The sequence below is a fragment of the Podarcis vaucheri genome (genome assembly GCF_965113315.1).
Source record: "Podarcis vaucheri genome assembly, chromosome: 17".
Classification (NCBI taxonomy): Eukaryota; Metazoa; Chordata; class Lepidosauria; order Squamata; family Lacertidae; genus Podarcis; species Podarcis vaucheri.
The window spans coordinates 42,101,548-42,127,880 of record NC_138755.1 but is presented as its reverse complement, the minus strand read 5'-3'; the positions used below and the strand labels follow the sequence as shown (position 1 = coordinate 42,127,880).

The window sequence follows — 26,333 nt, the reverse complement described above, 5'->3', positions numbered from 1 at the left end:
ATTTGGGTATATGTATGTGCGTCCCTCCCCAAAGATAGGAATTTATAAGTTCTATTTCTGGCAATTGCTGGGGGATTTAAACATTGATTTTAAACATCACTCCCACTTTATAGAAGATAGAAAAAGGGTTAGCTATAAAACCTTTGGGTCCTCATAGCATCCTGCCAGAGAGATGCCACAGGCCTTCAGGAGGATCTTGTAGTGCTGAATGAAATCATACACAGCAAGCGAAAATGCTCTCTTGGAATCCTGCAGGTGTAATTGAAGATGCTGCAACCTCTCTGCTGCGGCCAAGTTCTGATCCAGGGGAGGCGGTTCCAAACTGGCACTGATTTCTAAAACAACAGAGAAACCATCTTATTTAAGTATTATGACAAGGACCCATGGGGGGAAAGAGGGGGGAAGAGTGTATGCCTATACATACATTTTTTTCCCTTGTACAGGGCAGTATAAAAATCACCCTTGCCTCTTGGCTCTCTTACTCGCAGTCTCCAGCTCCCATTATACCTTCCATTCGCATTAAGAGCACAGCACCACCATCCTCATTCATAGGCTTCAAAGCTCACGCCTTATTCTTCCATCTTTCCCCAGTTCTCTACCATTCCCACCTGTGCCGTTTGGTCTTTTCTCAGAAGCATCTTACTTCTTCCCATGGACCTGAACTCCCAGCCCCCAGCTTCCCCACTTGCACCTTACACAAGGCTGCATCCCAAACTCAGTTCCATCTTTTCCTGCTGGAATCCTATGTGAGATTTTTTACCCCCAAGCAATCCAAGCTCTGCCGTCCCTCGGAAAAGCTGCACCTTTCGTCAGTATTCTGTGATTGTTCTCTGTCCAGATAAACCATAACTGCCACTCTTATGGATAAAACAATACTTTATAATTTCGTTAAAATAAAAAAATTCCTTCCAGTAGCACCTTAAAGACCAACTAAGTTAGTTCTTGGTATGAGCTTTCGTGTGCATGCACACTTCTTCAGATACACTGAAACAGAAGTTGGCAGATCCTTCTATATAGTGAGAAGGTGGGGAGGGGTATTACTCAGAAGGGTGGTGGGAATGGGTGATTGGCAGATAGCTGAGATGAGCCTGTTGACGACTCTTAACGACAGCAATAGGTCTTACAGGAAAAGGCAATTAGCCATTTCTCACCTTCTCACCCCTTGCCTTTTCAGTGTATCTGAAGAAGTGTGCATGCACACGAAAGCTCATACCAAGAACTAACTTAGTTGGTCTTTAAGGTGCTACTGGAAGGAATTTTTTTATTTTGACTATGGCAGACCAACACGGCTACCTATCTGTAATTATAATTTCGTTAACGTGGATTTGGGAAGGCAGCAAGATGCTACGCGTAGGCTTCTCTAAAGTGCATTCATTTAGAAAACACTTCCTTACCAGTCTGTTCTTGAGATTTCTGTTGCAGTGAAATGTAATAAGCATCCTTTCCACCCCAACACACAGCTAATCCAACTACCAGCAGGTCTTCACAGGCTGTAACAGGAAATCCATCACCTTCATATTGAATCTCCTGGTGCACGTTCCCTATGAACACACAAAGATTAAAATCTGTTAGACCCCCTGAAGTTCTTGCAAATTGTGCGCAAAGCATACTTTCCATTCCTGCTTTTTAAATTATCTTTATGATAGCGGTAGGGGAACCTTTGGCCTGCAGACCTGATTAGGGTCCCAATGTAGCTTGCAGGGCCATTTCTCCCAAACCCACCTGCCCCACACCTGGCATCCTCTGCGATATCATGTGAGGGCTTGTGGAAACAAGGCTGACAACTGGGAGTCTTGAAGTGTGTTCCAAATGTTGCACTGTCAAGGAAGACTTGTAGTACAGTGGTGCCTCGTAAGACGAAAAGAATTCATTCTGCGAGTCTTTTCGTCTTGCGATGTTTTTCGTCTTGCGAAGCACAGTCCGTCGCAACTGCGCCTCTTCAAGCGGCTTTTTTTAAAAAGCGCAAGACGTTTTCGTCTTGCGAAGCAAGCCCATAGGGAAATCCGTCTAGCGAAGCAACGCAAAACGAAAAACCCTTTCGTCTAGCAAGTTTTTTGTCTTGCGAGGCATTCGTCTTGCGGGGCACCACTGTAGTTATTGATCAGCTGATAGGCACTGACTTCAAGCTCCCCACTAGCCATTCCCAGCAGAAAAGTGGAGCTTGAAGTCAGTGCAACAGTCATGGTTCTTTGGGCCACATGTTAAATGACAGATATATATATAGTTGTACCTTGGAAGTAGAACGGAATCTGTTCTGGAAGTCCATTCAACTTCCAAAACATTCGGAAACCAAAGCACAGCTAGTGATTGGCTTCAGAAAGCTTCGGAAGCCCCGTCAGATGTTCAGCTTCCAAAAATAGTTTGCAAACTGGAACAGTCATATCCAGGTTTGCGGCATTCGGGAGTCAAAACTTTCAAGAACTAAGCTGTTCAAAAACCAAGGTACGACTGTATACTGTATTGTATGATTCGATTTCAATGTAACAAACTCAGTGCTTTCTATAACCTATAAATCCATGAACCATGATAGCCGAACCTTTGTCACTAAATGGCATAAGAAACTGTGGAGAGGAAACATTATATGCAATTTCTCATTAACCAGTGAAGAATCCGTATTTGTCATCTTTGGTATCTCCAAGTAACTTTTTGCTACTAAAACTAGGCATATGCCTTCTTCCTACTTGGAACCACTGAATATACATTAGAATATAAACTCTGTTTCCTTCCCAGATTCAGATCAATCTGCAGATTATATTTCAGATATAGGGCCACTTGCCACTTTACTAAGTCCAGAGTAAAATGTCTAAAATATACATTTCTAAAATAATGGAAGGAGCACAGGGGGCAAACTCACCTTGCTTGAACTTGGCACCAATAGCTGATCTGTGGGAAAGGGGGCCTTTCGCTCTTTCACAAGCCACCGAGATAGCAAATCTCTTTTTCGTGCTCCATTCTTTAATGAAGGTTTGGAAAAGAGCCTTATCATTTGCTACATCAATTATAGCAAAATTTTCAGCACTGCAGGATGGTAGATCTTGAGATAACTGCAGTGAAAAACCTTCAATTATAATAGAGTCATCCTCAGATGGAAACTCAGCATTTCTGCCATTTTCTGGTTTTGTTTGCGGGTGTGAATCAAGTGCAGCGTTCTGCAGGAGCTGAAGACAAGGAGCTTTGTCTGTGGGGTTCATATTTCTGGCTTCAGCATGTGTCACAAAGCGTTGTTCCTGTGAAGGAAGCTCCATGAACTCTGCTGGAGAAAGAAGTTCCTTGCTCCCATCTGTCCAAGAAATGGAACTACCTTTTCTGTTGATTAGTAAAGAGCCACAGGTCTTACTCTGATCATCCATGCTCTTAAAATCTTTGCGAAATTTGCACTGACCACAGGATAGGGCAGAATCCTGATTTTTCTCAGATAGCACTACTCTCAAATTGCTTCTTGTATCAATTTCAGGTTTATTTCCAGTGGGGCTTGGCCATTCATCTAAGACTTCTTTCATTCCTGGACTTAAATCAAATAAAAAATCACACTTTCCCACTTGGTTAGCATTTGCATCTTTTCCAGTAATCTCAGGTCTGACATCATCATCTGCCTCTTTCACATTTTTCAGCTTGTTGAGAACGTTTTTGTGAAAACAAGGCACGGACTCATCATCTCTCACTTCTGCTATGTGGAAAGAATCAGCATCTGAGAACATTAGAGAGTCATCCTCATGATACTCTGTCAGTCGCTGCTGGTTTATAGTGGTATTTGATACACCGTTGCCTGGCCCCACATTCTGTACACCTGGAAGATCAGCTTCTAAAGTGGATTTGAAAGGAGCAGGGATAATTTGCTGCAGTGGAAGGTCTCCCATGGCAACAGCTTCACCAATGTGAACATCCTGAGGGTCATTAATGTGGTTAAAGTCTTCATCAAACAACAAACTGTCACTGCTATTCAAATTTATTTCAGGCAAAGGACAGCCCTTGGCATTTGCATCGACAGCAGGTGGGCACTGATTAGGAGCAAAGGAAGCCTTTGAAAGAACAATAGTTTCCTGCTCTTCTGCCAGATTTGGAGTCCGATAGTCTCGTAAGAAGCTTTCTAACTGGGAGTCCATAACAGAAAAACTGTTTCTTTCAAGGCAAAATGGTATTTCTGGGTATTTCATAGGTTTTTTGTGAGCGCCTTTTGCTTTACAATGCAATAAAGCTGTGTTTCCTGCTACATCGGTTTTTTTAACAGGTAACGGTTCTGCTTTTCTGCACGCTGGCTTATCCATTATAGATGCAGCATTAGTTTCTGAAGTACTAGAACACTTTATTTTCAGTGCTGAATCTGCTACTAAGTCTTTTTGTTTATCAGCTACTGTAGCTGCCACCTCCTGTTGCAATATCCTCTCAGTTTGCGTATCTAACTGGAAGCTTTCTTCAAATTCTTTGAAGACGAAATACAGATCAGGAGAACAGCTTTTGATGCATTCAGAAGGCTTCAGAACATTATCAGGGTGATTATGCACTTTACCCATAACTGTACTTGCATTTTCCAGGGTGGGGTTGAATCTTCCAGGGTCATTTTTGTCTGCTTTTTGAGAACTCTCTGCAGTTTGCTGATTTCCTGTTGTGGTGATAGCGCCACTTGCTGCTTCATTAAAAACATTTCTACCTCTGTCCATTTTATTTTCATTAATTATGCTTCTAGCACCGTTTTTACTGAGCTCCAATTTGCTGCAATTTCTTATCAGATTCAATTTCTTATCAGATATCACCAGATCGTCCATAACATCTTGCATTTCCATTTTATCTTTAACAGGAGCTGCATCTCCCTCTACTGAATTCAAAGCAGGTGTTTTAATGTGATTATTCAGTGTTAACTCATATTTGGATTCACTGGCATGTACAGGTTCTATAAGCAATTTGTGCACAGTTTTCCCACTATCTTGGTATATTTCATTTGCCTGTAGGGATATTTTGTCAATTCCTTCCTGGTAGCCTAATGATCCTTTAGTTACAGTTTGGTGATGTTTTTGGTTTGACTCACAGCTGTCGCTGGAGGACGGAAAATGATCGTTGAAACTTGATTCTTGACTCCAAGGCCTACTCCATTTTGCAACTGCGCTCTGTTCCCTACTTTGATTTAAATAAATTCCAGCTTTTTTCTTAAATCTAGCTGCAACATGATGTTTTTTTGAAGTAGCTTTCAAGCCTGGCTTTGTCCTCCGCTCAGTACTTATCATGGAATCCAACTTTTGCTTCACAGAGGTATCTCTCATACTTTCCCCATCTTTTCTCAGATTTAGCCGTTTGCTTGCACTACAGCATACGTCATCATTTCTTGTCTCTCCCTTAGTTTCATCTACCAGAGTCTCTTCAAGTCTGCCATTTACTAAACTAGCATCTAACGACCTCTTGTTTTTTTGTCTAACCCATTTTGCACTATCAGGTTGAGAACTGATACTTTTGTCTGATGAAATTATACTTTGGCTATTTCTTGATATCTGTTTCCCACACGGTCTATGTTTTTCCTCTTCCTCAACTTGTCCTGTTATGGAAAATGTGGAAGAGGAATCTGATAAGAGAGAGGCATTGGGGTTCCACTGCACTCCCAAAGCAGCCAAGTCCTCCTTTAAGAGAGTTTTAGCCTCCTCCACAACAAGATGAGCTGCTTCAATCTCAGTCAAACCCTTCAGTCCAGACATCCATATAAGGGGTGTAATTTGGTGCTCCTCGACAGCCTGTTCATCTTCATCCACTGCCCTACGACTGAAGCAGAAGAAACAAGACAACATTACCTGGAAATCATGCTTCAGACTTTAAAAATTTGTAAAGAATTCCTACCATAGCACTCTTACTGTCATAGAATCATAGCATTGTAGAGTTGGAAGGGACCTCAAGGGTTTTCTAGTCCAACCCCCTAAAATGCAGGAATCTCAGCTAAAGCAGCCATGAATGTTTTGAATGTTTTATGTAGTTTTTATGTAGTTTTATGTAGTTTTTCAATTTCATTGTTCTGCAAGGGACAATGACAATAAAGATATTGTAATCGTAATGACAGATGACCATCCAGCCTCTGCTTAACATGTCACCTCACATGCACCCATAACAAAAAGTCAAATTTTATATTAGTCTGCACGCCGATAAGGAAGTGAACAAAGTGAGTTGGGAAGCAGAGGTGACAACTTAGCTTGCATCAGAGGTTATGTGCATTCAGAGATCAGTCGCTGGACACTTGAGTTCTAGGGAAAAGCTAAGTAAGAAGATAAAGGTAAAGGTAAAGGTACCCCTGCCCGAACGGGCCAGTCTTGACAGACTGTGGGGTTTGTGCGCCCATCTCACATTTATTGGCCGGGGGCCAGCGCTGTCCGGGGACACTTCCGGGTCACGTGGCCAGCGTGACATCGCTGCTCTGGCGAGCCAGAGCCGCACACGGAACGCCGTTTACCTTCCCGCTGGTAAGCGGTACCTATTTATCTACTTGCACCCGGAGGTGCTTTCGAACTGCTAGGTGGGCAGGCGCTGGGACCGAACAGCGGGAGCGCACCCCGCCGCGGGGATTCGAACCGCCGACCTTTCGATCGGCAAGCCCTAGGCGTTGAGGCTTTAGCCCACAGCGCCACCCGCGTCCCTAAGTAAGAAGAAGAGGGGTGCAAAACCAAAGAAAAGAAAGGACGGGGAGGAATATAGTTTTCCCTTCAGGACTTCTCTAAGATGCTGCTCCCCTTAGAAGGTGCAGAAGAGCATGAGGGAGGAGGAAGAAAATAGCAGAAATCTCCTACTGAGAAGAGGTCAGTTTTAAAGAACTGCACATCCTAAGGTGATATATATCATAATTTAGGGGAAATGTATATTGCTCTTCATATGTTTCCAGGGCAGTATAGAAAGGGGGGAAATTATTAACAAGTATAAATGAACAGTGACACAGTAATGAAAGTACAGAAACAGCTGAAGTTAGAACTGAAGAAATAAAAATAAATAAAACACAGGTGCCTTGGGGAGGAAATTATGCTACCAAAAAGGCCCTCTCTTCTGACACCACTTGCCTTACTCCAAGCAGGTGGGGAACCTGGAAGACAGCACACAGGCATGCTGACATGGGAACACACATTCCTTAAGAGTAGGATTGAAACACCACCATATTATGAGTCTTACATAGAATCCTAAATATTACCTAGATAAAGCATGACAAACATTTATGTATGGTATTTTACACCAATAGCCATCTCAGACATATCACACTGGCACTGGGGAGCATAAGAAAGCTAAAATAAAATTATTGGAGTGTAACATACTAAACTCTAGTAAACCGACATCCAAGAGTGAGAATCAGATCCATTTCCCAAACTTAGACTAGCTAAAACTGTATCAAAGGGATAGCTTTCTGTCATACTAGAAATACTTTTAACCTTCTGAAAGGTGCTGCATTCCTGAAGGCATTTTCCACCTCGGCAATATTCCCTTTGGCAACATCAGCGACCGTGACAAAGCCAGCCTTATAGAGAGCTCTAGCACACTGTGCATTTAACAGAGATATCCGGACAAGATCACAGAGCTCTCTCTGGATTCCAAATGTGAGACGACTCTGAAACTGGGAGAGCAACTGTTCCATATTGTGCCACCCCAGACGGTTACAGAAAATGGTAATCATCCCTGAAATATATAAGAATTGTTACAAAATTCAGCATTTTAAAACTTTTTCTTTAAAAAAACATTATGTTGTTATCAAACAGTGTATGTATAAATGGTGCAAATTATTACAAAAGCACTTTCAAGAGATCATTTAAGATAGCTACTACAGGGGTGTCTTCATATGTTCACTCGGACAGTGCCAAATATTCCCTTATGAGATATATATATACAGTCATACCTCGGGTTGAAGTTGCTTCAGGTTGAGCACTTTCAGGTTGCGCTCCACGGCGACCCGGAAGTAACGGAACGTGTTACTTCCAGGTGTCACCACTCGTGCATGTGCAGACGGTCAAAATGACGTCACGCACATGTGCAGAAGCGGTGAATCGCGACCCGCACATGTGCAGACACAGGTTGTATTTGCTTCTGGATGTGAACAGGGCTCCGGAACGTATCCCGTTCGTATCAAGAGGTACCACTGTGTGTGTGTGTGTGTGTGTGTGTGTGTGTGTGTGTATACGCACACACAAAAACACACACAGAGAGACAGACACACACAGACACTGTTATTGGCCAAATCTGAACATTGGAAGACTGAAATATATTGTATAAAATACAGCAAAGGTTACTGGATTTATTATCCTGCCATTCCTCCCAAAGGAGTCTCCTGCAAACACCAATTTGTATAATAATAATAATAATAATAATAATAATAATAATAATAATAATAATTTATTACTTATAAAATTAAATTAAATTATGTATCAGTATTGCCTCACCTGCATAAGTAGCAGCAGACTGCTGTAAAGACTGAAGTTGTCCACGATTGCTGCCATATTTCTTAGCAACATCATTTATAGGAACCTCATTTATCAAGTCCAAGAGAGCCAGGCTTGTAAAAAATCTACATCAGTAAAAATTAAGATAAGTTGGTGTGCTGCAAAAGGGGCATGAATATTGCTTTATGGTAAGAACATAGAAAGAAAGAAATTAGAAGCAGATGCAGTAATCGAGAAGGTTGCATCTCTACTGGTGTGGACATTTATGCCAAATTCATTTTCTGTCTGACTTTCTTCAACTTACCTTCCACTGGGAAGAAAATCGGCCGGGGGGGGGGGGCAGGGGCTGGATGTGCAAGCTAGCTGAGAGTTATGCACAGAAATGCACGTTTGGATGTGGATGTGCATCCCACTAAACCAAGGATAGCATATGATGTACGTGCAGACACAGAGGCATAATAATTCCTTAAAGCAATGATATCAGAGATCATGGGGCAGGAAGGTGGAAGAGGCTTCATATATCCCTAAGCAGGTGGCAGAAACGAATCTGAGGAATAAACTCCCTACAGTCTATCCAAACATCCTAACAGCAGGAGTTGAATAAGCACGTATGTGCCAAGCATGACAATCTCTGTTGAACCTCTGTTAAGTGGGTTCTAGTCTTGCTTCAAGACACATGTGACTGATTTTCCCATTCCACCCCAAATGCCCTCCACCAACTGCAAGCATTCTTCACTTTCTTTTAACTTTAACAGTACTGCAGTACTATACTGCTGTGCTCTCAGCTGGAAGAAAGGCTACAGAAAGCTACACACACAGGCCCGATTGCCACTTATGGCTAGAACAGCAGCAACAATCAGAAAAGACCATCTGTAATTGTCCATGTTGCAGTCTGGTCCAAACAAAAATTAGAAGGGGTTGCGGTACACCGACTTAAAGGTGCCCTGCAGATTAACAAGTGTCCTGCAGAAATTGCAGCCAGCTAGATCCATATTTTGGATTGCAGTTATGTTAGGCCTGTAACAGTGAGTGTTGTCAAGGTGATGGAGGGATTTGGCAGGAATTCTGGAAACAGATGGTGCCTGAGGGGAATTGGCAAGGTAGCTAACATTCCTGCAGAAGTAGTTGGGGGCACAAGGAAAGGGAGCAAGAGAACACCAAGAGGGGTTTGCAATGGTAATTACTGCCTTGCAACTTATGACTGTCACAAACTCAGGCACATTTATGTTATATACAGTGGTACCTCGGGTTACATACGCTTCAGGTTACATACGCTTCAGGTTACAGGCTCTGCTAACTCAGAAATAGTACCTTGGGTTAAGAACTTTGCTTCAGGATGAGAACAGAAATCGTGCTCCGGCGGCGTGGCGGCAGCGGGAGGCCCCATTAGCTAAAGTGGTGCTTCAGGTTAAGAACAGTTTCAGGTTAAGTACGGACCTCCAGAATGAATTAAGTACTTAACCTGAGGTACCACTGTATATGGCAAAAGGACTACCATCTTAAGGCAGTTGGTGAAGCTAAGGAGCCCTGGGTCTACTTAAAGCCTGAATGAGAAAAGGGGGGTGCCTGTGTATAATGGAATGTGTTCTACTGAAAAGAGGGTGCGAGTGAAAAATTAATTCATAAAATTAGAGATGATCCGGCCATTGTACTGCTGGTTGAGAGTGGTAAAAAGTAAGTGAAGTGGAACCAACTGCAAGTTCATCTGAAATAAGACAGCTGTTCCATGGGGAAGAGGCACATCCATGCAGGGCACTTGTCCAAGGTACAAGAAGATGGAATGCGTGTGCCTTACTAGCAGAAAGAGGAAACTGAAATGGCATACTGGGAAACCTAAGTTTCAGGCTGGGATGCCTTTGTATCACCCACAATTTTGAATTCCCTCTTAGATTATATGACCACACACTGCTAAATGAAGATGCATAACTGGCAAAGAACACAGACAGCATGAGGAACAGAGGAATTGCCTGCAAGCACTGGAAATTGCTTATTTGCAAGAGATTCTTCAAAACTGCTCCGTATCAGTTGAATGTGTGTTGGGTATTATCAATCACAATGCCTGTTTCAAAAGTTATTTACTCCCTTTATTTTGTACTACAGATAGGCTCCACGGAAATGTTTTAGAAGAAACTTGTTTCTAAACACACGCTACTTGCAAATCCAGTAACTTCAACATTATACTTAGAGCAGAAAACTGCTGAATGCCGGTTGCAGAGGTGGAGTATTTTGTAATAATGTCACCATCACTTTGTGATGTCATATACACCATAGTGTAACATTCTAAGTCGTTCAGCCATTACCTTTTGTGGATGGCCATTTGCCTACGCTGCCTCTCTGTTCTAGTAATTATTTTGCCCTTCACAGAGCAAGCCAAAAAGCTTTCTTCAATTCCAACCAGCTCTGCAACTCTTTTCATCGAGGCAGGCAACTTCTCCCACATGCAAAAGAATCGATACCAGTCTATTTTGGCCCAGTCTTCATAAACAGGGGTGACCTAAAAAAAGGAGAACCAAAACAAGAAGAAACAGGTTTTGAATCCCACTTCCTTTACATACTATTTTCACACCACCAAAAGAGGTGGGGAAAGCTTAACATGAATCAACAGTGTGGCGCAGCACTGGAACAATTGAGGGAGTAGGGTATCTTTAGCTTTGATAAGAGACTGAGAGGAGAGCTGATATTCAAATTTCTAACAGAGCAAGCTTGTTTGCTCCTGCTCCAGAGGGTAGGACCCGAACTTATGGCTTCAAGTTACAAGAACTAAACATCAGGAAGAACTTTCTGGCAGTAAGAGCTGTTCAGTAGTGGAAAGGACTCCCTTGGAAGGTTGTGGACTCTCCTTCCTTGGGAGGATTTTAAGCAGAGGCTGGATGGCCGTCTGTCATGGATGCTTTAATTGAGATTCCTGCATTGCAGGGGGCTGGACTAGATGACCCTTGGAGTGCCTTCAAACCCTACGGTTCTATGATTCTATTCTATGAATAAATCATCCTCTATTAACACTAGCTCTGTTTTAGTGTTGGGGGGCATACCAGTTGTCTGTGCAATACATGGCCACTACAATACATGACCACATGTTTAACAGGCAATAGCAGTTCTAAAATTATTGCCTTCTTTTGGAGTCAGGTGACAGGGCAAGAGACAAGCAATGGGTGAGGAAAGTTACTTCCAGTTGTGAAATTCAACAGCAGGAGCTGTCCACAGATAATTTATAGCCAATGAGAATCGCTGCCTCTCTCTATTGCATCTTTTCACAGAGGCAGAAGCTACCAGGACAAGCCCAAGGCCCTGTTAATGATTCTGGGGGCATCGATGATAACAAGTGATTAAGTGTCAGCAGGATCAGATTCACAGAGGTGGCTGGTACCGAAGACTACTAAAGGGCAACCACAAGCCGGTATGGCAGTCATCGTCATCAGCAAATAAAATTTGCACCTGAAAGACTATTTGGAAAGGAAGTGAGTCAAATTATGACATAATACCATGGCAGGGCTTTGCTCAACAAGTCAAAATCTAGTTTCCTTATGCACTTCGCAAGATAGAATAAGGATTAAGAGAGTAAACTGGGAAATGACTTCTGGGAAATGATATATAATGAACTGGGGGAAAATGCTGAAAATAACTTTTCCTAAGAAGCCAAAAGCTTTTTTTTAGGTATTATAGGACTAGAGATCCTGAAGGACCAGAGGAAACTATGTCCATGACCACTACTGTGCAGACTCTGTTAACCCAGAAATGGAAAGATGGTACAACTCCAACCAAAGAAGAGTGGCAGACAAAATGGATGAACTACGCTGAGATGACAAAGCTTACAGGAAGAATTAGAAACCAGGAAGAAGAGGTCTTTTGAAAAAAACGGGGAACGTTTATAATTTATTTGAAAAGCTATTGTAAACAATTACATACACAGGTCAGATTGACAGAAAACTTGTAGTAAAACTTTGAACTATGGATTGACAAAGGATTTATAAAAATAGAGTTATGAAAGAGATGCAGAGGAAGAAATCATTATGTTAAGATCCACAATGGGGGGTTTAAAAGGGATGTTTATGTTTATGTAAAATATAAAAAATGCAAAAATAAAATTGATAAAAAAGAGAATATGGGATTAGCTTTAACCAAGCTGAAAAAGTATACCTGCAGTGGAAAAAAAACTTTGAAAATTCAAGGCAGCAGTTTAATATGTTTGCAGGGCCAATCAGAATAAGATCTATTATTTGATTATAGATGTAAACCCCCAAAATATTAAGTTTTTACCTCTATCTTCAGTACATTTTATTTTATTGCTATGGCTAGTGGCTGATGCAAATAAAATTTCTTCTGATTATGTTTAAGACATAACTTCATCTGCTGGGATAAGGCATAAATTATAATCCACTGGTGTCAGGGAGGATTCCCCCTCCGCTGGAATCTCAGGCTGTATACCTCAAGTAGCTGAAAAAGTCTGAACAAAAACATACCAAATAAAGACTGTGCAGATCATTCTCTAAGACAAAGCTCTTCATTGCTCTCTGGAGATCAGCAAAAATTTCTAGAGCCGCTACGGGTGAGAAGGAAGAAAACAAGGTAGCAGAGCCGAGATGTGTTGGGCAATATATTTCTGCCAAGAGAAAAGGATACATTTATTATTGTTATTATTATTAATTAAATTTGTATATTGCTCTTCGCCTGTAGATCTCAGGGCGGCTCACAGCATAAAAATACAAGATAAAAACCACAAAACACATAATTAAAACAAGAACAAAAACAAAATATACCAATAACCCCCCCACCCCCACCCAACACATTTAAAAGGATTTAGGATGTTAGCCAACCAAAGGCCTGGTTGAAGGATAATGTTTTCGCCTGGCTAAAGGTGTGTAATAAGGACGTGGGTGGCGCTGTGGTCTAAACCACTGAGCTTCTTGGGCTTGCTGATCCGAAGTTCGGCGGTTTGAATCCCCGCGAGGGGGTGAGCTCCCGTTGCTCGATCCCTGCTCCTGCCAACCTAGCAGTTCGAAAGCACACCAAAACGTGCAAGTAGATAAATAGGTACCGCTCCAGTGGGAAGGTAAACGGTGTTTCCGTGCGCTGCTCTGGTTACGCCAGAAGAAGCTGAGTCATGTTGGCCACATGACCCAGAAAAACTGTCTGCGGACAAACACCGGCTCCCTCGGCCTGTAAAGCGAGGTGAGCGCTGCAACCCCAGAGTCGTCTGCGACTGGACTTAACTATCAGGGGTCATTTGCCTTTTACTAAAGGTGTATAATGAAGGTGCCAGGGGGAACTCCCTGGGAAGAGCATTCCACAAATGGGGAGCCATTGCAGAAAAGTACAAGTATTTTACTGTTCATTTGCAAAATGCTTTGAGGCTCTGCTGCAATGAACTAACACAGCTAATCCTCAAGAATTTGTCTTTAATTATCCTGTTTCTTGAAATTTTTTTTGGGGGGGTGGAATTCTCATATGTTTGCAGACTAGGAACCTGAGACAGTAGGATCAATGACAGATTCATTTCTGAACTGAGACGAATGTAAAAAGTATAATTTGATAGTATTACACATAGCCATATGAAGCTGCCATACCCCAACCACATCTAAATCTCTAGTGTATATTCTTACTGGATCTCAGAATAAAGTCGGCGGCAAAGCCTTTGCTATTGCTGGCTAGCCTATTCTTTTAAAACTGATTCCAAGGTCTGAACACCGTAAAATTAATAAATGAATCATATCCAGCAAACCAGATGAAGTGGGAAGGAAAAAAGATAATCCCTGAGATTCAAATTAAACCTGACTAAATGCCCTTGGAGTTGTAATAGCTCCTTCTATGCAATTTTCTACGCAGCAAAAAAGAAAAGGAAGCCTGAACTACGGTGTGCGGCCTGATGAGCTACAGAAAGGCCGCATAGTCTCTTGGCACTGATCTCCCCTGAATAATAAAAAAAACAACAACCTTCCATGGGTTTTAAACGTCTCAAAACTGTCCCAGTTTTGTGCGTGGGTACTGGGAAATGTTGCCTCGCACCCTAAACAGCAAAGAAGCCCTAACAGATTATGTTAGACTACTTGACACCAAAGGCCGTTTGTATATTAAAATTTATCCATGATTCTCTTAGCTTCTAATAATTTCAATTCCTTTCTCTTCTAGTTGCTTATAAACCCTATTGAAACCTCATTTACCATATTTTGTCAGTAATTTATCTCTCTCCTGCTCCGAAGTTTCTGTCCCTTGTCTCTTTTTTATCTCAGTTCCTTGATGCAAGTCCCATGCATCACAGCTTTCATCACTCCCACCTGATTGTTATCAAGTCCTCAGAAGCATCATATTCAGTTTAAATTTCTTTCAGTTTTTCTGCACCACTTGGTGGTGTCTAAAGCAGAGAGTTAAAGCACCACATGGGTATGTGTTTTTCTTCCTAAAGCTTCCAATTCCACTGTGACTAGACCATGACCATTTATTCTAATGACACCAATATCGGCCCCTTTGGAGATCCAAGTGACTTTACTGTCTTTGAGACTTTTTTCTGGTAGGTGGTAGACCTACTGCAGAGCAATAATTACAATCTTGGTTGATGTTGCAGCTACATGGTATCCAGGTGGTACCAAGTGCATGATTAAAATGCCTTGAATTTATGGAACAAGCTACTAAACAATGACTTCCTTTGAGTCTTTACTCCTTGCTGCCCCCAGGGACAGGACAAAGGGCACAGTTTCCAAATTGTAGCCTATTTTGTAAAACATCGATTGGGAAGATTTGTTAGGGCTTAAAAGGGTGTGGGAGGGTGACTGAGGCACAGAAATTAAAGAACAAGATTGAATCAATTTGTGGAAGAAGCTGAGCATAGAAACAGCATCAAAACAGGTTAGAGAAGCTATGCTCAAGGTTGCACATAAATGGTAGAAATGTTTGCTGCTCCAAATCTGCATGTTTCATTTTTTTGCTTTAACATGCAATCCAAATGCAAATGTGCATTTTACCTTTGCCTGTATCAGACACCGAAATCAGGATAAATTCATTCTTAAGCAGCCACTTCACACAAGCATCTATAGAACCATGGCAATTTCTCTCCTGCTCTGTCCCATTGTCCGAGAAGTCTTTCAGACTTGCACCAAAGAGCGTACAGGAAGCATAACTCTGGATGTCTTCTGGAGAGCTAGCTACTCCATTTACTATGATCTGTCAGAATAAGAATTTAATCAGCATATAGTACTTGCTAAAACAATACAGCAATTAAATCTGAAAGGAGACCCTTTTAGACGGAAAGGACACACTGCGCTTCTAAAATTTCTCAGTGAGCATGTCAAGGGCACTCAGTCTCTCAAAAGGATACCCCTGGGCACAGAGGTATTTGCGTATGCATGTATAGATTTCCAGAATTTTGCAACTACATACCACACCAGAATGAATAGTAACACAAAAAGTGTCTTCAGCGCTTACATAATTCACTACAATAAGGATACAATAAAGATGCCTGGGCTCAGATGGCTTTAAGAGAGGATCAGACATATATATATGGAGGAAAGGTCAAGCAAACAAGTATTTGTCATTCTAGTTAAATAGAGATCCTGTGTTTAGGAGTAGTATACCTCTGAACACCAATTGTATGGTACAGCATAAGACCCTTAATCTCAGCATCTGGGTTTGAGCCCCACATCGGGGAAGAGTATCAGAGAAGACACTCAGGCCAGGGAGAAGATGGCCTTCAGCTCCTAAAGTTGACCTGAGAATACTTTGCATCGCTTCTTTGTCTTGGTGGAGAGGCAGCATATAAATGCAGTAATAAAATTAAATTATGGCATAACCTTGCCATTTTTGATGCATGATGCTTTTCAGCAGTTTTATATATTTTGATCACGCTGCTTCAGAGTCTGAAGATATGCCACACTGTCACCCTTTGGTAAATTGATATACAGTGATACTGCTCCCAGGACACCCTTCCCTGTCCTTCCCATACTTTGGATCTAGAGAGGATTTCATCCCACTGGTTCTCCTCCATTCCATCAGATTTATGTTATGCCCAATACAGGTTTAGCAGGGACGCAGGTGGCGCTATGGTCTAAACCACAGAGCCTAGGGCTTGCTGATCAGAAGGTCACGGTTCGAATCCCCGTGACAGGATGAGCTCCCGTTGCTTGGTCCCAGCTCCTGCCAACCTAGCAGTTCAAAAGCATGTCAAAGTGCAAGTAGATAAATAGGTACCACTCCAGCGGGAAGGTAAATGGCGTTTCTGTGCGCTGCTCTGGTTCGCCAGAAGCGGCTTAGTCATGATGGCCACATGACCCAGAAGCTGTACGCCGGCTCCCTCGGCCAATAAGGCAAGATGAGCGCCGCAACCCCAGAGTTGTCTGCGACTGGACCTAACCATCAGGGGTCCCTTTACCTTTTAATATAGGTTTCCCTTTAAAATCAAGTATTCCAATTCACTCATCTTTGCTCAGAGGCTTCTAAAATTATCATATAAACACCTAAACACGTTGCTCCTTTCCAAATGTTTCTGTCCGACATGTGCATTTCCCCATACAGCCATTTGGCTCCTTCGACTGGTTATCATGTCCGTTCCCTATTTCTTCCACCCCAACCCCATTTGGGTAGTCAAAAACATTTTCATCCTCACCTCCAAAATTAATGCTCCTCAGTTACTGCCGACTTAACTGCTCCTCACCCTCCAAATGAGTTTAAAAGCTGCATCTGCCACCTTTTTGATGCTGAGCAACCGCAGCCTGGTTTCATTCTGGTTTAAGGGCAGCCTTCCCCTATTGTAGAGGGACTCCCCAGTGAAAACTATGCTTCTTCAAGTCAGTTGACCCAGGGGTGAATTCTGCCCCCAGCTCTGACAACCTTCTCATGGGCAGGCAAATACAACATGCCAAATTGTAAATATGTTGTGATTAGTTTTACCTGCTTGTTTCCTAGAAGTTTTGCCTGCTTTTTTACTTTGTATTTTATGCTTAATTATATTTTACTGAATTTGCATTATTGCTATCTTAAGCCTAATTCAGGGGAAAGGCAGGATAAACAAAGGAAATAAACCTCTGTTCACCCAATTATATGCTGCCATGTATGCTTGATTGAAGCAACACAGCCCCCAGCCTACTTTGAGTGTAAAGGCTCACAGAAATTACATCTAAGAGTGAAGGACTCACAGGATCCATTTCCTTAAATACACCTGGAAGCTCCTTCACCTAGCTGCATAGGTGGAGCAGGCTGAACTTAATGTTGAATTGGATATTTAAAAATGAAGTATTTCTACAGATGCATTCACCCCTCAAACGACTACAACCCAAAAGCCTGCAGGTAATAAACATTTGATATATGCCTTGGGAGCAAAGTTTTATTGCCTTAGCATGAGCGTTACATACCTCCAGGATTGCCCGTATCATACTTGAAGTAATGTCTTCTCCCTCTTGGCTCAACAAGCAGCTCCGCACTGGCTTGAGACAGCCCTGGAGAAGAGCAATGCCTTTGGATTTCTCTGTGGTCTTGCACACCAGAATGCTCTCGCCTACCAAAACACACCAATTTCAACCGAGAGAGGGAAAATGCATTATTTAATAACCAGTGCATACAAGAGTCATTTTAATTAATAAGCAGTTTCATTAGTAATCAAATCAATGTTCGTTAGAACCAAGAACAGGTAGGTCAAGTGGCTCAAGAACATTTAAACTGAAAGCAGGGATCGCCAGGGTTAGGAACAAAGGCACATATTTTGTTCTTCTGCCCTGGCTATAGCCTGCTTACTTTCTTCTTACAGAAAAATCATTCACTATAGAGGGCACACATCAGTGATTCAAATGGCAAAGCAGATGGGGGAATGGCAAAATCTTTGCAGATATATCTCTAGGGACCATTGGCCGGGTACAATCTGTCCCCTTTCCTATAAGCAAGAACAGAGCACACATTGATTCTGACTGGATCTTGAGTTCCTCTTCCTCTGCATACAGCTGTGCACAAGATCAGGGCTAGGAGGCTGGGCAAATATTGTCAGCTATTCAACCAACTGACCAACTATCATTTCACCAAACCCAAACCTTCTCAAGCACGCCACGAACTGAACAACCAAAGTGTCAGTTTCTCTCTTTTATTGCATCGTATCATCTGACAGCAGTGGCAGGTAGAGGGGCCAGGCCTCTTCCTCCCAACCTTTACGGGTATCTGGGTCACACACAGACACACCCTCGTTTTTTGGTGCCTTTTTCTGTGCTTAACACTTATAGAGCACATATTTTTTCCCCTAAGAACTGTACACATATTAAAAGATAAGGAGAAGGGAGAGAAAAGGGAAACAAGCACTGAAAGCAAGCAGCTGCTTCTTCACTGGCCAATGGATGGGGTCAAGTTGGCCTCCACTCTGCCATTTAGCATGAATTAGCATTAACCATGCTAATTACAATGTTAGGAATGTTCTACACTGTAGATCTTCTCTGATGAAAACTGCATTTTAGATCAAAACATGCAATTAACCTCTATGGCTTGCACCTATTTATTTTCTTTGAACCTGGATTGCATGGGGACTGCCTCTTCTTAATCTGGAGCTATGTTACACCTGTTCTCTCACTCATTTTCCTAGCTTTTTGGCCTACTATATGGAAAACTGCCCACTCTAAAACCTATAGCAACTTTCTGGTCCACTTTCTGGATACCCCTAATCAAGTGGGCATTAGCCCAAGAAAGCCTAGGCCACAATAATTTTGCTGGTCTTTAAACAGTCAAGGAACTATTGTTAGTCACAGCTAGAACAACTGCACTTACCTATGGTGTCTACTCCCTTCCTTCCAGCTCTCCCAGCCATCTGTTTGTATGTCAAGACATCCAATGATCTGCCTCCAAACACAGGAGTTCGGATGATTACCCGGCGTGCAGGCAGATTCACCCCAGAAGAAAGTGTAGAGGTTGCTACTAGGACTCGAAGCACTCCTTGACGAAAAGCGGTTTCAATGATGTCTCGTTCATCAAATGTAAGACCTAAGATTAATATACACTATTAAATACTGACATATTAACCAATGGTGGCAGATAGTTATTGAGGCAATTTAATCTTGGGAAATCAAGATTTTGGAATAAAGTTCAAATCCAAATATTGTTTTATAGCATTAAGGTAATTCCACTTGTATACATATACAGTCATACCTCGGGTTGAAGTTGCTTCAGGTTGAGCGCTTTCAGGTTTGCCAATATCCTTCTTAAATTGTGGTGCCCAGACCTGGACACAGTACACCTGGTGTGTTTCTGACCAAGGCTGAATAGAGTAGGACTCTATTACTTCCCTTGATCTGGACACTATACTTCTGTTGATGTAGCCTAGAATAACATTAGACCTTTTTGCTGATGAATCACACTGTTGACTCATGTTAAGCTTGTGGTCTACTAAGACCCACAGATCCTTTTCACATGTACTACTTGCAAGCCCCCCATCTTATATTTGTGCAGTTGGTTCTTCCTGCCTAAGTGTAGAACCTTACATGTTCTCTGTTGAAATCCATTTTGTTATTTTTGGCCCAGTTCTCCAATCATCTTAAGATCATCTGGAATCCCGATTCTGTCTCTTACAGTATTAGCTACCCCTCCCAGTTTGGTGTCATTTGCAAATTTGATAAGCATCCCCTCAATTCCTTCAGCCGAGTCATTTAGAAAGATGTTGAATGACAGTGGACCCAGGACAGAATCCTGCAGCACTCCACTTGTCCCTTTTTTCCAGGATGATGAGGAATCATTAGTAAGCACTCTTTGGGTAGTGCTCTGTAGTGTTTGATTCATAATGGCTATTTCACTTAAAGCTACAGACATGAAGCATGGACATGCATGTGCCTACCAGTCAGAAAAGTCATGGCAGGCCACACGTTTACACACTCAGACTGATGTAGACAAAAATAATAATACAAGATGAACACACTCCAAAGGCATACCTGCATGGTGAAAAGCTACACCCCATTTTATAGTCCTCTGAAGCACGGAGTCCAAACCAGAAGGCGAATGCTTTAGCTGACCTATCAACTCCTCTATCCCTTCTGTGTCCAGGGCTACTGGTGAAAGGGTGGACATCTTTTGAAGGTCTTTACATAGGAGGGAAAGCATATTGTCATGTTGTGTGTACTCTTCAAGCCCCAGCCCTTCCTCCGGCCCTTAATTTTGACTTACACTTGTGCTGGAGATTGTAGAATTCCCGGGCAATGATGTCTGACAATTTCTCACACCAGTTCTTAGATGGGCAGAAAATAAGGACAGAATGGCCATTCTGAACAGTCTCATAACACAGAGTCACCACATGGTCCTCATCATTCTAAATAGAAACATTTTTTTTAACAAGCAAATTTCATATATCACTATGGAGGTAATGCACTTGAAGCCTTTTCCCAATTCCTTCTTCAATTCAGAAACTCAAATGCTCAGCTCTATATGACCAGGATTGAAAATTATGTCCTGTTCTAAACAAGTACCCAAGTCATCCATCATGAGGTGTGATTGGGTGGGACTTTGGGGCAGGATTCACCTAACCAGCGCCATCAGAAGTCCCACTTAAGAATTTGTGCTTGCACAGCAAGGCTTCCCCCCTTCTCTTCAGCCCAACCCCTTGAAATTGGCTCTGGGAGAGGTCAGAAGAACCCCCAGCACATGAAGGGGAGGAGAGGGGAGACTGGCAAGCTGTTTCTGTCTGGCAAGCTGAAGAGCATGATGTTACATTCCACCATTTTTGTTTGCTTGCCCTGCAACTGTGCAACACAGGTCTGTTATAATCCTAAACATGCCTACTGTGAGGTAAGGTGAACTGAACACATGCTTTTGGATTGTACCATTAGACAGAAGTCCAGAACTTGATAATTATTGGTCAAAACCTGGAGATAGGAAAAGATTGCCCATCTACCTACCATGTGATACAACATGCTTTGACACATTACACACCTATTATACACTTAAGGGTTTCATTTTAAATTTTGGCAGCCAAGCAGCATTAAATTAAGTAAGACATATTCTTAGCAATATCTAGTTACCTTTATATGCAGCACAGACTGGATTTCTCTCACAACTTTAATGGAGGAGTCATAAATTTGGCTGCCAATTTTCACTTGCTCTACAAGGGGCACCGGTCGGAAATCTGTGTGGTATAGCTTTGCATTTAGCCAGGAGGCCAGAAGACCCAAGTTAGGAAGGGTAGCGCTCATGCCTACAATTTGTATTCCATTTGAGAGTGGTCCAGGCATGTTTGATTGTCTACAAGAAACAAGAAAAGAAAGCCGAATTCTTAACAGTTATTCCATTGGAAAATCGTCTCACAGGAAACTAGATTTTTGATATCTTAAAAAACAAAGACTTTCTAGTCTACTCACTTGTTCTTCATTTTTCTGGTCAAAAACTGAACCTTTGTCAGCAGGAGTTCTAGCAGATACCCTCTCTGAGGATCCCCCAGCATGTGCAGCTCATCTACAACTACTATTCCTATGGAACAGAAAGGGAGAGGCTACAGATATCAATTTACCTATTGTTATTTTAAATTTCTATACCACTCTTCACCAAAGCACATTCTAGGCTGCTGCAGAACATAACAAAAGAAAAAAGCAATAGATACTTTATTGCATTTTTTAAACTTGAATAAATTTGAATAAAGTGCAAATCCCAGACAGCTATACAGTACTATTGAATTTTAGGAAGCATGTAAAAGGGCAGTTAGCTGAGCTCTTTTCATACTGTAGAGAAACAGAGTCTATTCCTAATAAATGGATGGATGCAAATATCATAACGACACTTAGAAAGGATGCCATCCAGCCAAATAGTTAAATGAACCCTCTAAATTTTAAGCTCCCATACTATTTTATTGATTTATAAAAGCATTTAAGAGTCGCTTTTACTCCAACAAAGGGCACCCAAGGTGACTCAGAAACCTTAAAACTAGCACAAATATCAAATTTAATTATGAGTTCTTCCTTTAAAAAAATTATTTACTTTCAAAACAGTTCAGACATATTTCTTTAAAAAATGCTGGTATAGATATAAACATCAGGAAATTTACTAACAATAGCACTCTGACTTAAGATTGCTATTGAATGAACTGACAAATATCTGTAGATATACCTACAATTTTTCAAATCAAGCCAGTGGAATGCAGACCAAGCTGCTATAGAAATTATATACTGTATTTCCCCATGTATAAGACAATGTTTCCTGCTTTAAAATTTTAGTCAAAAATTGGGGGCCATCTTATACGTGAATGGTTAATGCCAGGGGTTCAAGTTTGAGTTTGGGCTGTTGTGGGAGACCTGGGATCAGGTTCGAACTCTAGTGTGGGCAGCCTGGGTCTGGCGGTTCGGGATCGGGGTCTGGCTCTGGCCCGATTTCTTAATTTTGTGTTTTAAAAAATAGGGGTTGTCTTATACATGGGAGCGTCTTATACACAGAAAATATATACGGCATATATTGTGCAAAAAGAAGAAGACTGATACGTCCAACTGGGAGACCAGTTTTTTCACTGTTTCTTGATAATGACAAATGCTGTTGCAGCTTACCCAGTGAGTCCAGTATTTTCTCCTCTATGAGTCTGTTGATCAGACCATTAGCTCTCTCAATAGTGCAGACAGCAACATCCAGGGCAGAGAAACGGACAGCAGGGGAAATACTCCCTATATACCCCTCCACTTGCACACCTACGTCTTGGAACACTGCCTGTTTGCCAAAGAGACAATGTACATATTTTCACATGTTTAGAATCTTGGCATGCGCTGTGTAAAGCAGTCAGCCCCACATTGTATTTTGAAACCAACTCATCACTAGACAATCCCTCACCTAGGGCAGGTATCTGATTGACCACTGTGAGAACAGGACACTTGACTATTGGGCCATTTACCTGATCCTCCAGGCTCCTCTTATATTCAAGCCTGATGAAAAATGAGACCCCGGGGTCATAGTGGCTAGCTCAGGGAAGATAGCCCTGTGTGCAGCAGCTGCGAAAAAGGCAAATCCCATACTTGGAATCACTGGGAAAGGGACTGAAAATAAAACTCTCAATGTCATAATACCTTTACACAAATCTATGATGCAACCTCGTTTGGAATGCTGTGCACAGTTCTGGCTACCTCCACTCAAGTAAGATGACCATTCTTCCCCAAAATTCTGTCAAAAATGTGCCTGCTTTTCTTTTCAGCACTTAAGATTCTGCAATATGACTTCTGATCTAATACCCTACTTTAAATATCTTCTACTTACTTGCAGGTAATATTTCTTTTCTTTGGCCACAGAGATAAAGGGTAAAATGAACAAAGCTTTTTTGCGAGATTCCAGCACTCTCTTCAGTATAAGTAATTCAGCAACTAGAGTTTTCCCTGCGCTTGTAGGAGCTGAAAGTCATTGAAAGGAAGACATTCAACATCTAGAAACAAATTCCAACCTGGAATCACAAGGAAGATCCCCACCTTCCTTCCCAATTAAACTTGGAGCTTGAAAAAGAAACAAGGCATTGCTCATAACCTCACACGGAGGTGGAGCAGAAAGTCAAGGGCAAGACAAGAGCAGGAGAGCACAAGTTGGACTGGCTGTAAAGGGCAGGCAAAGTTTGTGGATCGCTGATCCTGTCCTACAGAACTGTGCGTTACTGAAAATTCCTTACATATTTTATGTTTAGTGCTACCACAAGACCACTTAGCATGGACATGCTTTTATTACTTCTAGGACATGTACAAGTCACATTCTCTCTCTTTTTAGCTATCAAATGAGAAACAATGATGACAGCTTCAGAAAAATATTCTCAAGTAGCATCAAAAGGTACCAAGAGAAAGAAGCAATGGCAATTCACCCTTTAAAAATATGCAGCTAGCAGTTATTAGAATCAGTTTTTAGATCTAATCAAAATACACATAAGGCAAATCAGAAATTCTTTGGTATTTACGTATTAAGGAGAGTCCTCTGTTAAACTCACAAGTTAATCGCACTGTCAAAATGGAAAGAGGTATTTACTCACCACAAACACAGTCAAACAGGGAAATTCTACATCAGCTACTTGCAGCAATTTGCAGAGATTTGCTGAATGAACATCAACTACTAGCATACCTGAGTAAACCAAGTTTTCCCCCTCCAGAACTTGTCCAACCATCAGGCACTCGGCTTGCCACTGGAACATACGGACCACTCCCAAACCATGGTATTTATCCAGGACCGCTTGGGGGAGCCCCCAGTTTGCTAGCAGCAGCTTGTCAGCTTGCTCATCAGGAACACCCACATGCTGACCTTGTCCTGGGGTGAAAATCCAGCATCAGATTAGGATTTTTTTCCTCAGGGTGGAGGTCTGGACATTTACATGGTTCACACATATCAAAGAGTCTTGTGGAAGCAGCTTAGTTGTGACATAAACTGTCTTGCAATTCGTTAGATGTGCAGTGTTATCCTTAGTTCTCAGGCGAATGTGCAAACACACAACTACAGTACAGTGGTACCTCGGGTTAAGTACTTAATTCGTTCCAGAGGTCTGTTCTTAACCTGAAACTTTTCTTAACCTGAAGCACCACTTTAGTTAATGGGGCCTCCTGCTGCCGCTGCACGATTTCTGTTCTCAGCCTGAAGCAAAGTTCTGAACCCGAGGTACTATTTCTGGGTTAGCAGAGTCTGTAACCTGAAGCGTATGTAACCCGAGGTACCACTGTACAGAGAAACAGTGCAATAAATGAGCCCAACAGCCCTTGATGATAATATATATACCTGTGATATTTGTATGAACACCCAAATGTGTACATGAGATATGATAAAAAGGGTAAAGGGACCCCTGACCGTTAGGTCCAGTCGTGGCCGACTCTGGGGTTGCGGCACTCATCTCGCTTTATTGGCTGAGGGAGCCGGCGTACAGCTTCCGGGTCATGTGGCCAGCAGGACTAAGCCGCTTCTGGCAAACCAGAGCAGCGCAGGGAAATGCCGCTTACCTTCCCGCCAGAGCGGTACCTATTTATCTACTTGCACTTTGATGTGCTTTCAAACTGCTAGGTTGGCAGGAGCTGGGACAGAGCAACGGGAGCTCACCCCGTCGTGGGGATAGCCATCTTCAAATATCTAAAGGGCTGTCATATGGAAGATGGGAGCAAGCTTTTTCTCCCCTGTTCCAGAGGGTAAGACCTGAACCAATGGATTCAAATTGTAAGAAAGGAGATTTCAACTAAACATCAGGGAGCTGTTTCACAGTGGAAAGGACTCCGGGCTCATCCAGACTTCCTTTTGTGTAGTCTTTCATTTCTAGGCACAGGCCCGCTCTTGAAAGCTTTATGTCCAAGCACTCCCACCCCCCACCCCCCAGCGCTTTCCTCACGGAAACCCACTCTTTCCTGCGGAGAACACAAATTGCCATTTGTTCCAATTCAGCATTAAAGAACAGGCTCCCCCGGGAAAGCGGCAGGCCAAAAAACCCAAAAAAACAGTGTTTGGACACGGACTGGGAAAGTGTGGGGCCAGGGGTGGAAACTGATTATCCGTAATCGGGTGCCATGAGCAAGGCCAACATTTGACCCCCCCAATTGGATCTTTTCCATGATGTGCCCCCTCGATTCAGCGCCCTGGGTGAGAAAGCGGCCTGCTCCCCCCCCCAGAAAAAATCTGACGCTGGGTAGGGTCAAAAATAGTGTGGACAAGTGGGGGGCTCTCCTTCCTTGGAGGTTTTGAAGCAGAGCTTGGGCGGCCACCTTGCCAGGGCTTCTTGAGTCGCCCTTCCTGCCCTGCCGCGGGTTGGGCTGGATGACCCTTTGGGGTCCCTCTCAACTGCCACAGCTCAAGAACACTATGGCTTGGGGATTAGGAAAGAAACCCCATTGCAATGGCTAAATCCAAGGGGAAGGGGCAGCGAGGGTAGCTGCCCCCCTAAATAAATAAAAATACATAGGAAACGGAGGTTCTGCTCCCCCTAACAAAAGGCCTATCTCCCCCCAAAAAAACCTCCTGGCCACGCTCAGGGTGACATATGGCCCCCCTCAAAGAACAGCAGCTGACCCGCCAAGGCGGCGCCCA

At 42.5% G+C, this 26,333-nt stretch overlaps 1 protein-coding gene across 5 annotated transcripts in view; it reads right to left on the bottom strand.

The window, feature by feature from the left end:
* POLQ (DNA polymerase theta) overlaps window positions 1-26,333 on the bottom strand; it is a 40,464-nt gene that overhangs the window by 13,868 nt on the left and 263 nt on the right. For 4 of the 5 annotated variants that reach the window (XR_014215145.1, XM_082206004.1, XM_082206006.1 and 1 more), the window contains exons 2-18: window positions 24,399-24,581; window positions 23,559-23,689; window positions 22,862-23,018; window positions 21,689-21,797; window positions 21,353-21,572; window positions 20,502-20,643; window positions 20,270-20,416; window positions 19,116-19,328; window positions 17,726-17,868; window positions 15,344-15,542; window positions 12,848-12,987; window positions 10,688-10,881; window positions 8,388-8,512; window positions 7,386-7,629; window positions 2,855-5,745; window positions 1,395-1,541; window positions 142-335 (exon numbers count right to left, since the gene is read on the bottom strand). Coding sequence is in view for 4 of the 5 variants with exons in the window: in XM_082206004.1 (XP_082062130.1) it covers window positions 142-335; window positions 1,395-1,541; window positions 2,855-5,745; window positions 7,386-7,629; window positions 8,388-8,512; window positions 10,688-10,881; window positions 12,848-12,987; window positions 15,344-15,542; window positions 17,726-17,868; window positions 19,116-19,328; window positions 20,270-20,416; window positions 20,502-20,643; window positions 21,353-21,572; window positions 21,689-21,797; window positions 22,862-23,018; window positions 23,559-23,689; window positions 24,399-24,581 (5,579 nt within the window). In the remaining variant the exon portion in view is untranslated. The remainder of the gene's footprint in view (window positions 1-141; window positions 336-1,394; window positions 1,542-2,854; window positions 5,746-7,385; window positions 7,630-8,387; window positions 8,513-10,687; window positions 10,882-12,847; window positions 12,988-15,343; window positions 15,543-17,725; window positions 17,869-19,115; window positions 19,329-20,269; window positions 20,417-20,501; window positions 20,644-21,352; window positions 21,573-21,688; window positions 21,798-22,861; window positions 23,019-23,558; window positions 23,690-24,398; window positions 24,582-26,333) is intronic. The other variant, XM_082206007.1, reaches the window with a different exon arrangement.